Raw genomic sequence first — 10,979 nt, 5'->3', positions numbered from 1 at the left:
CTTGGGCTTCACACCAGGGGTAAGGGAGGAAGGCAGGTCTCCAACCCTGTCCCACAGTTGGTCTTTTCACCACAGCAGGCACCTTCAAGGTTCCAGGAAAGATGCTAACCAGTCTTCAGACAATCTTCAGATCACAGGCCTATAGAACTGAGCAACCTTCCTCTTCCTAGAGTCCTGTGGACATGGACTCTGGCAACAGGACACTGCACTTCTCAGTAGGCCAGAGCTTCCTATCTCAAACCTCACAGGCTAACCAAACATCCTGTTTCCTTGCACTGGTCTGGAATGTTACAGAGTACATGTGGTCAGACTCTCCCACTTCTGTGTGCATTCAGCAAAAATGCTTTGATTAATGTAGCTTGGTCGAAAAATCTTTCAAAACATGGAGTCCAAGATAAAACAAAGTGTATTGAAAAAGTAGGGGTTGGGGCGCCTGGGTGGCTCGGTCGGTTAAGCATCCGACTTTGGTTCAGGTCATGATCTCACGGTCAGTGAGTTCGAGCCCCGTGTCGGGCTCTGTGCTGACAGCTCAGAGCCTGGAGCCTGTTTCGGATTCTGTCTCCCTCTCTCTCTGCCCCTCCCCTGCTCATGCTCTGTCTCTGTCTGTCTCAAAAATAAATAAACGTTAAAAAAAAAAAAAAAGAAATAGGGGCACCAATCCAGCCTCACTTGGCCATATTGACAGGTCAGGGTCCAATGAGGGCAGGGTGAGAGAGGCCAATGGGAATCCAGGGCCACTGCAGTACTGTGGACCCAAGGACAGGACTGTGGCGGGGGGGGGGGGGGGGGGGGGGATAAGGGGGTGTTTCCGACTCAAAGCCAGGCTAATCCAAACCCAGACTGAAGCCAGTGCTGACCTATAGGCCTACAGGGCTGGGTCTGCCCTGCTGAAAGCACTGTCTGTAAAGCACTAACTGAAAAATTCCTAGGACTGTACCTGTTCCAGTGCCTTCTAACAGAACAGGTCCAGGCCTAGCTGCTACACCAATGGTGGGAGAACATGGAGTATCACTTCTCGGTGATCTTCCTGCTACTTGTCCTGTGAGGATGCTACAGGTCAGGCAGGAAGCAGGTCAGTTTGTTCTCTTGAAGACCAGTCCTTCCCTGGACAGAGAACAGGACACGGTCTCTCACCCAGAATCCTTCACTCCAGGTGCCCTATTCTCTTTCTGCACCCCCTACCGGGAGTGCCTACTTTCACCTAGTTCACTCGTGCTCTTTAAGACATGGTCGAGGCCCCAAGTGCTCTTTAAGACGTGGTCGAGGGGCGCCTGGGTGGCGCAGTCGGTTAAGCATCCGACTTCAGCCAGGTCACGATCTCGCGGTCCCTGAGTTCGAGCCCCGCGTCAGGCTCTGGGCTGATGGCTCAGAGCCTGGAGCCTGTTTCCGATTCTGTGTCTCCCTCTCTCTCTGCCCCTCCCCCGTTCATGCTGTGTCTCTCTCTGTCCCAAAAATAAATAAACGTTGAAAAAAAAAAAAATTAAGACGTGGTCGAGGCCCCAACTTCTCCAGAAGGCTATCTCTGCCCACCCACACAGCCGGGGAAGGGAAACTAGAAGAAATCTTTATATTTTATGTGTCTGAATCCGATTTCCTCAAAAGGTCTCCACTGCTTAAGAAAAAGGTAGTGACAGTAACAATAATAATTTAAAAATCTAGTAGCCTAGCCCAAGCGTCTCACTTGATAACAGAGGGAAAGGGAAAGGGGAGGTAGACTAGGGAGTGGCTTGCCAGGCCCCTGACCCCCAACCCAACACTGCCTTCCATAAGGATTTAAAAAGAGAATAAACCTTCCACAAGAATTTCCAATGCTCATTTTATTTCAACAGTCAGCTGTCCCCAGAGAAGGAACGGATACCACAGATGATTTAGAAGCACCATTCTATTGTCTGAGAACTGTATCCGTGCTTACAAACAGCCTACTTTTTAAAGTTGGCAATCACTATAAAAATATCAAATAATCAAACTTTAATAGATTTTTTTAAACCAGAAATGATGCCTATAATGGCTTAAACTTTATGGATGGGAGCCCCGGCGGTCAGAATGCTCAGTAAAGCCCATTGGAGAAGGGGCGCGGGGCAGTGGCCAGGCAGCCCTCGGGAGCCCGAGCAGCAAGGAAGGACGCTGCAGAACCTGCCGTCAACGCCCTGGGCCCCTGCTGCTCCCACCAGCCACCTGGATGTGCTGGAAGCTTGGTGTCTGTGCCCCCAGCTGGGACCAAGCAGAGGCAGAAGCAGAAGGCTGAAATAGATGTGCCTCCTGTCCTGGAACCCGGCCTGAGGAAATCAAAGACCGCGTCTGGGAGTGAATCTGACAGCGGCACAACCTGGACACGGTTAAATTCATTCCTAAACGTGAGCTTCCACCAGCCCCCCGATCCTCAGAGCCCTGGCCTTCCCCTGCTAACCATCCTCCGTCCTGTTCAGTCCCCCAGCCCGGGACTGAGAGGACCCTAGAAATCACCCTCCTTCTTCCTGTCTTGAAATGGAAATTAACTGCTCTCTTAAGCCTACTACTATCCTTCCTCCCTACCCATCCCTGAACTCAAACAAGAACATCATCGCTGTAACACCCCCAAAGCGCCCCCGCTGCTGGCCCGAGAGCCCGGACCTAGTCGGACTGCTCCTGAGAGGGCGGCTGGCTGGGCTCAGGCGGTGGTTCCTCCCCCTCCTCCTTCTTCTCGGGCGGCACCTCGGGCAGCACCTCGGGCGGCTCCTCGGGTAGCACCTCGGGCGGCTCCTCCGGCGCCGGTGCTGGCACCTTCACATCCTGGTCGTCTGTGAAGGACAAAGAAGAGGGGCTGGGTTTACAGGATTCACTAGGAGGAAGATTACCTACCTTCAGATGTAAACTTTCTATAAGGCATTCTCACCCTTCCTGGTCCCCGTGGAGAAGGACTTTGCCTCTCATTTGCTAGTCTGGACACTGGCAGTCTAGCCCCCTGCCACATGACACAGACTCAGGTTCAAACTCCGGCTCTGCCTGTGCGAGCTGGGGGACAAGAAGCGAGCTACTCCCCAGCTCTGAACCTCAGCCTCTTTCCGTCAAATGAGAGAGCTACCTGGCAACATCAAGGTCAGCAAGAGGACGAGGGGAAACAGAACGCTAATGCCTTCCTCGTTCTAGGTTCTGTTTAATCCTCAGAATAACCTCGTGAGGTAGGAACCATTGTTAGTCCGCTTTTGCAGAAGGTGAAGCTGAGGCACCAGGGGGTGAATTAACTTGCCCAAGGTCACGCAGCTGGTAAATGCCAGAGCCAGGACCAATACCCAGGCTGTCTGGCTCCGGGGCTGGCATGCTTCAAGCTACGTCCCGTCTCCCCATCCTGTGGATCTAGGCATCGCACACACAGCCAAGTGTGCGACAGGCCTTAGTTTCTTTTCCTAAGGCGACTCAGGGAAGGACAGAAAGGGGAAAAAAATACCCTAGAACCTTTAAAGCTGCGAGAGTCTCAAAGGAAAACCAAAGCATTTCTACATCCAAAATTTCAGCTATCACAGGAACCCTGTGACATGACCCATTTTACAGATGAGAAGACAGAGTCCTAGAGAGGGTATGAATGCCCGAGGTCACCCAGCGCACCAGTGGCAGAGCTGTGAAGGACAGGGTCCCAAGCTCCTGGTCTGTTTCTCTCTACAAGTGGCCTGGGGTAAAGGACCCTTCCCCAGCCGGCCCAACCCAGCTCCAGCTACTGCTCCAGGCTCCGCACCTGCCGTTTCCCTAGCCAGAGAGGCCCCAGCCGAGCCAGAGAAGCCTGGCACCTCTGGTCTTCTGAACACACCACATGCATGCCACCCTCCACGTCTCTGCCCACAGGCCCTGGGAAGGGGAGGGAATTAGCAGCGGACCTGGAGCCAGACAGAATTCTGTTGAAATCTAAGCTCTGCCATCTGCCACTTACGTATGCGAGAAGCTCTCAGGGTGCTGTTGGTTTTCTCACCTGAGACTGGGGACCCCCTCTCTTAGATGCTCGCATAGGGAATAAAGGGAGGGATATAAGGAAAGAGCTTATCCCAGGGTCTGATACATTTTAAGTTCTGTTCTCCATTTCCCTTCTCTCCACATCCACTTCAGATCAGGTCCCCCTTCCTCTAGAAAGTCTTCCTGGCTCCCCCAGAAGCTGGACTAGAGGTCACTTACCAGTGGTCTCCTTGTCTGTGTCAGACAGGACAGCAAGAGAGAAAGATGCTGGTGGCGGCGGCGGTGGCGGCGGCAGCGGTGGGAGGAAGTGGAGCGCAGACAGGAAGCCGGGCGGGAGGAACTGAGGCTGCTGCGGAGGCGGAGGCGGCGGGTAGTAGCTTGGCTGGAAGTCTCCCACCGATTCCGACACCTGCACAGCACACACACGGCAGAGAAGCCAGAGAGGAGGAGGCTTAGCCAGATGGGCTGATCAAACAGGTCTCATACTTCTAAATGGGGGGCTCCCCAAGAGGTCGATTCACCTCTCTGACCTAAACACCTGGGCACAGGGCACTCGGAACAGGGTGTTCAGCAAATACCCACCGAATAACTGAAGGCAAGAACAAATACCGGCACATCTCAGGTGAGCCCTTTTGTATATGCTTAGATCCATGACCTCACTCCACCCTCATGACCCTAGGAGGGAGGTTCTAGTGTCATCCTCACTATAATGATGGAAAACAGTGTCAGTGAGGTGAAGCTTCGGGCCCAGGGCCACAGAGCTGGTAAGTGCAGAGGCAGAACTGGAGCCCAAGTCTGTCGGACTCCACTGCTCTGTGCTGAATGCATCCCAACCCCCTGTGGCCCCATTTTCTGGTATAGCTAAGGACTTGGAATTGAGAGTCGGGGGCCTTTGGAGGCCCTGTTCCAATACAACAGCGTGTGGTGCAGCTGTTAGAGGCAAGGGAAGCTGGGGGACCTCAGCAAAGCAACTTCAGCAGTTAGCCCTTCCATGTTTCTGTTCCTTCTTCAGAACATGGAAGCTGAGCTCATGCCACGGGACCCCAGGGCTGGAGTGGGGGCATCTGGAGTGAGGACTACACAGATTGGAGCTTAACCCAGAAAGACATGAATGTAATAAAAAAATAATAATAAATTTCATTGGGGCGCCTGGGCGGCTCAGTCGGTTGAGCGTCCAACTTCGGCTCAGGTCATGATCGCATAGTTTGGCAGTTCGAGCCCTGCGTCAGGCTCTATGCTGACAGCTCGGAGCCTGGAGCCTGCTTCGGATTCTGTGTCTCCCTCTCTCTCTGTCCATCCCCTGCTCATTCTCGGTCTCTCTCCCTCTCTCTCAAAGATAAATAAACATTAAAAAAAATTTTAAATAATAATAAATTTCAGATGTAGTTCCTATCATTTACTTCTCCATCCAGATCCTTTAGAGCAGCAATTTACATGCCATGTTCTAGAGAATCCTAATGTCCTAGAAGAGATCTGATGTGCTCTTAAAAGTGGTCTTTGTTAAGGCAGTTTGAGAAACCCCACACACTGCCCCCACACTGGTGAGTCACACATGAGCATGTTAAAGCCTTGAGACAATCTGCAAAAATCATTTCCTAACTCGTTAACCACAAGGAAAGGAAGAAAGCCCACCTTTAGGTGCCTGCTACATGCCAGACCCTGTGCCAGGCACACATTACCACGCATTACACCTATTCCGTCTGTCAATGGCCCCGTGAGATAGGTACTCTTACCCCTACTATACAGACCGAGAACCTGAGTGAGATCCTCAGAGGTTACATGACTTCCCCAGGCCATATGGTTAGTAAACAATGGAGGCAAGATTGGATCCCAGGTCTGTCGAGCTCCAAGCTTGTGCTGTTTTGTGGGAAGAGACAGAGGAAGTAAAGCAGCAGCAAATGGGGCAGGGACAGGAATAGGAGGCTGAAGACCTCTCCGGAGAGTATCTCAGAGCCTGGGCAGGGTGCAGCAGGACAAGGATGAAAGCAATTCATAGGCTCTTGGGTTTGAAACAGCTTCACAAATAAACGCCTGATCCTTTATCCAGACGTGGAGGGGGTGGGAAGGGGGATTATTAGTGCTTTAATTCCAAGCTGCTCAGCCAAGTCTCTCCCTGGATCACAGCTCCTGCCTGGGGCCTGTGGTGGCAGCTCAGGCCCAGATAAACCAACTGAGATCACACTCTTAACAAAGGCCGTCTGGCAAGCCTGTCAATCAGAGCCCTACCCTGGACGCCAGGCTCCATCCAAGCTTCTGTGTGAGCAGACGGTGGGTGCGTGCTCCACTTGGCCGGGGCCCCCTCTTTGTGTGAAGGCTGGAGGCACCGTGCTCTCCTTGGGCTGCGAGGGGGTGGCCAGCGCCCACAGAGTTCAGGGGTGGTGGGGAGTCAAGGGCCACGTTTGCTCCTCCTCTGCACGACAGACACACCTCAGGCGGCACAAAGTGCCAGGGCTCCAGAGTTGGGGTGACTGCCACTCTGTTACTGAGCAGCTGTGTAATCTGAATCCCCAGTTCTGTGACCATGAGCAACTACTTAGCTTCTCTGAGTCTTCTTCCTCCACTCTACAGTGGGGTAATACAGCGTGCCCTGATGGCTCACATAAGGGTCAGGAGGCGCCCCAGAAATTCTCAAGACCAGTGGTTTCCAAACTGTTTCCCCTTGAATCAATGGAAAAGGACTTATCAGTATCTAAAGTATCTAAAACAGACAGCAGAGATGCTGCTGGGGCTGCAGCAGGAGTGGGGACCCAGCGCCCTGGGTGCCTGACCTGCCTGGACACCTCTGGAAGCTCACCGCTCCACACTCCGCAGCTAAGACTCTCGGTACGTACATGTCAGGCGTTCCTCCTTCTCAGTCACTTTCCGCGTTAAACAAAGAAGCCTGCTCTGTCCTCGCTCTTCTCTACCCTCCACCCAAGAGAAACATCTAACACCCAGAGTTAGGCTTTTAGTTCTGAGGGAGGCAGGAAAGGCAATAGGGGTCTACTTTTCCGTGAGCTTGAGCTGCATTGGAGTGGACCTTCCCTACAGGCCCAGCCTCATGGGCCCAAAGTCAGGACTGGATACCCAGGCCTCTACCCTGCAGTCATCACAGGTCTCAGCGTTCCCAAAAGGGAAAGGGCTTTTAACCACTCTGGTCTGGAAGGAGCTGGTAACCAAGGCCACAAAACCTGATCACCCCGACTCGTACCTCACGTAACAGGGATGGCCTGACTCTTACATACTCAGTATTCAAAACTCCAGGCTTATGTCGGGGGAATGTTTCCATATTTTTCATGACTCAGCTTAAATTCCTCCTGAAAGCCCTCTGCAGTCTCAAGCGGCCCATACCTTTGGGCGGGGGACCTACGTCTGCTCCTGGCTCCGCCCTCAACTATGTGGTTCCAGGACAGTGATGCCTCCTTTCTGGTACCCGGCAAAATGAAGCACCCTTCCAACATCAGCATCCCGTGAGTCCAGGCTGGTGGTCACTCACCGGGTCGGTGGTACTGTGTGGCTATTCCCAGGTTTATCTGAGATGTGTCTGCATTCGCTCTTGCTTGAGCTCCCAGCTCTGAAAAGCACATGCCACAGCCCAGGCCAACTTGTTTACACGCGAATGGACTTGCCTACACATGTGCACCCCCACAGGTGTACATGGCACAAGGTCAATGTTATATCCATCCCACCAGTGCTCAGGGCCTGGCACAGCCTGGCACAGCGGTCTGCTTCCTGGGATTGAGGATCCGTAATGGCAACAGGGCATGTGGGATAAGGAGGAACCAGGAAAGGAGTGAGGAGGGGACTTACCAAGCTTCCTCCATGGTAGGGGCTGCAGGACACATGCCGGAAGCCCCGCTGCAGGGGGATCCCCGGAGGCGGGGATCCATCCTGGTAGCCCAGCGGGAATGGACAGTAGGAATGCATGTTGGAGCAGCTGGGGTACAGCTTGGAAGGCTGTCTCTCCAGGTGCTCAGGCCCCACCACATGATCTGGGCTGATGTTCAGAGGGAGCCCTGAAAAGGTAAGCAATGACGGAAGTGTTAAAACAACACAGAGCTAGGAAAAAGAGCATCACATCACTGTGCGAAGGCAGCACACAACACTCAGATCCACTTACAAAGATCTCCCCCGTCCATTATGCTTTTGATGCTCCCTGCTTTTTAAGCCCTTCAGCCACGTCCCACTGCTCTTAGAAAAAGTCCTTGGCATAGCCACAAAGCCCCATGAGGGCTGGTTCCTGCCTCCACTCCAGCCTCCGCATGCACTATAACCCAACAGCTTCCCCTTTCTCATCAACCTCAAGGCCTTCACAGATGCTGTTCCCTCAGTTTAGAAGACTTTCCCCCCTAATCCCACTGTGCCTCTGGAAGTCCTCAGCTCCTACTCTTCCTTCAGACCACAGCGAGCCCATCAATTATTAGAGCTCTTTACATTGACTTGTGTGATTCCTCGACCGGTGCTGTCCCTCCCACAAAACAAGATCCTTGAAGGCAACAAACGTGCCTTTGCCCTCTTCACTTCTTCATCACTAGTGAATGGCACATAGTTAAATGCTCAGCCCCTGTTGAGATGGAACAAAGAAAGGCACTGTGTCTATGGAAAGGTATCTTCTAGAATTGCTATTTCAGGTCTGTCTTCCCCATCTAGTTTCCTGGGGACCCACATTTTACTAGAATGTCCCAGAAGACAGAAATGGCCTTCAGAAAGCATCCAGGCCGGTCCCCTTAGCGTAGAGGGGAGAGGCTGCCACAGAAGGAAGGAACTTGCCCAAGGTGACTGAGCAGTTCCCCTAGCCTCCTGTGCTCTTCCTACCACACTGCCATAGGGAAAACCAAAAAAGAGCGTGTCTCTGCCCATAAAGAGCGTCAAATCTACATATGACTTGCGATTGAAATTTTAAAGAGGCTCCAATCTATGACTTGAAATTGTACTTTTAATAGTGCAAACCACAAGACATAGAGAACCATGTAATTTATGCATGTGATGGGTGGGGAGAAAAAGAAGCAACATCAATATTTCAACCGTTCTCCAGTGGGGAACATAAAACGGTCTCATCCCCATGCCCGGGAAAAGGGTGCGTAGGGGTGCGCAGGCGCAATGGGCTAGGGCCCTTGCAGGGGAAGTCCGCTGGGAGGAGCCTCCAGCTTCTAGAAACGGAAGGAGTGCGCAGGCGCAGTCAGGGCTGCGCAGGCCCACCCACAGTGGCCTCCTGAAGGAGGCGCCACCAGCCCAAGAAAAAGGCGGGAAGAAGCGCGCAAGCGCAGTAGGCCGCCTCTCGAGCGTCTTCCTGAAGAAGGACCCACAGCCAAGGCGTCTGGGGGCCATTTTCTTTCTTGCTAGACGGCAAAGCAAGAAGCTAAATTTTAACATTTTAACGGCCGTCAGAACCGCCCGTTCCTTTCTAACTCTCTCCCGTCACCTTTTTCCAAAATGCCACCCAACCCAAATTTCTATTTAGAGGAAAGCTTCCCAAAGCAAGAGTACCTCTGGAAACCATTTTCCCCACCCCCACCCCGAGGGTCCATCCCCGCAGGATCCAGGATGGCCTGGGCTGCCAGCGTAAGGCACTGGAGAGGAATCCCAGGCGGGGCGAGGCCACGCAGGGCCTGGGAATCTTACCGAAGTCGAACGGCGGGCTGGGCAGGGGCTGCAACGGACTGCGCAGCCCCAGGCGGTCAGGGCACCCCCTGCCTGCCAACTCCATCCCAAGTTGAGGCCCCACCGAACCGGGCATGACCACCGCGGCTCGATCGCCGCTCGGCCCCACGTGGCCGCGGCCGCGGCCGTGGCCGCCCAGAACTGGCTGGAAGGCGCTCGGGCCGGGGCTCGGGCCCCGTGGGGGCCTCTCTGGGAAGCCGGCGGCCACGCGGCACGCGGGGCCTGGCTCCCAGTCTCCCGAAGCGGTCAGCAGAGGCAGCTGGCGGAGGCTTGCGCCCAGGGCTGCGGCCGCGGCCGCGGCCCCTGTCAACAGCTCCGGGCCCTGCGCGACGAAGGCCCCGTCCTGCTCCTCCTCGGAGGCCTGCTTCTTGAGCACCTTCTGCGCAGCCATGATCTTCTGGCGCTCGGTGATCAGGTAGCACTTCTCGCAGGTGCACTGCTTCCAGCGGCACTTGCCCGCATGGCCCTTGACCGGCACCAGAAAGCCATGGTTCCGGCACCTGGAGCACTTGGGGGTGCGCAGCATCTTGTCGGCCAGCTTGGCAGGGTCTTCCTTCATAGCACAACCGCCACCTCCGGGAGCTGCAGAGCGAGTGCGGCAAGGATAAGCGGCGCCCCACAAGTCTCTGCTGCTGGGGACTTTGGATACACTTGTAACAAAGCAGTTCTCCGTAGTCCCGGGAACTGCTGCAGGACCCTTGCATTTTCCCTCCTTTTTTGGAGTGCAGAATTTGGAGTCGTTGTGTGCCTTGGTTAATTACATGCAAGGGATTGAGTTGATTAAGTTCTTCGTGGAATGCTATTGCATGTATGTCTTCTGTGTTATCTGAAGTCTTACGCAGTTAATTTTCCAAACTTTCTGTTCCCGCCACACCGCAAAGTATTTTTGTAACTTCAAAAAAGGCGGAGTGACATTCAACGGTCCACAGATTTAAAGCACCAGAGAAGCCGAGCTCTCAGTAAACCCATTCCAGGAGAAAAGCATTCTAAGAGGGAAACCGTGTTTCTCCTCCCAAAAGTTGCTGCTTCTGCTGAATTTCATTTCTCTCTCTTTGCTGAGAAGCAACGGTTCACAGTCATGCTTCCAGAATATTCTCAAGAGCTCCGTGCAGTGTGATGGTTGTGCAAGGGTCTGCCCTTAGAGGAAGACTCTTATTGGTATAGAAATGCTTTTCTGGAAGATGGTACATTGCTGTTGTGGATGCCTTCCAAAGTAAAGCGTATTTGCGACAGGATATTTTAGCATGAGTTTTTTTTTTTTTTTTTTTATCATTTCTTAACGTTTTTTACCATTTCTTAACGTTGCCAGTGAATTTAGCTATCCCTATAAAGCAGCCTAAATATCGGGACACCTGAAAACTGGCAAAAATTTCATAGTTTTACAGTGCTACTAAATTAATTCATTTTCTTGTCTGATA

General features: G+C 53.1%; 1 protein-coding gene across 1 annotated transcript; it reads right to left on the bottom strand.

Annotated features, from left to right (window-relative positions):
- Window positions 1-1,802: 1,802 nt before the first annotated feature.
- On the bottom strand, window positions 1,803-10,766 carry DMRTB1 (DMRT like family B with proline rich C-terminal 1). The gene is made up of 4 exons (XM_023258714.2): window positions 9,523-10,766; window positions 7,711-7,916; window positions 4,141-4,330; window positions 1,803-2,777 (listed from the first exon to the last, which is right to left on the bottom strand). Exons 1-4 carry the CDS (start codon window positions 10,118-10,120, stop codon window positions 2,611-2,613), a joined length of 1,161 nt encoding a protein of 386 aa, XP_023114482.2. The 5' UTR covers window positions 10,121-10,766; the 3' UTR covers window positions 1,803-2,610.
- Between the last annotated feature and the right edge of the window lie 213 nt (window positions 10,767-10,979).

The sequence above is a fragment of the Felis catus genome, chromosome C1 (genome assembly GCF_018350175.1).
Source record: "Felis catus isolate Fca126 chromosome C1, F.catus_Fca126_mat1.0, whole genome shotgun sequence".
Lineage (NCBI taxonomy): Eukaryota > Metazoa > Chordata > Mammalia > Carnivora > Felidae > Felis > Felis catus.
This window is presented reverse-complemented; position numbering and strand designations above follow the sequence as displayed.

What these genes read in the sequence shown, in the direction of transcription:
- DMRTB1 (XM_023258714.2), bottom strand. Translation starts at nt 10,120, where the DNA reads ATGAAGGAAGACCCTGCCAAGCTGGCCGACAAGATGCTGCGCACCCCC. An exon ending in CCTACCATGGAGGAAGCTTG is followed by an intron (nt 4,331 to 7,710) that starts GTAAGTCCCCTC and finishes TGTGCTGTGCAG; the next exon opens with GTGTCGGAATCGGTGGGAGA. An exon ending in CACAGACAAGGAGACCACTG is followed by an intron (nt 2,778 to 4,140) that starts GTAAGTGACCTC and finishes TGTCCTTCACAG; the next exon opens with ACGACCAGGATGTGAAGGTG.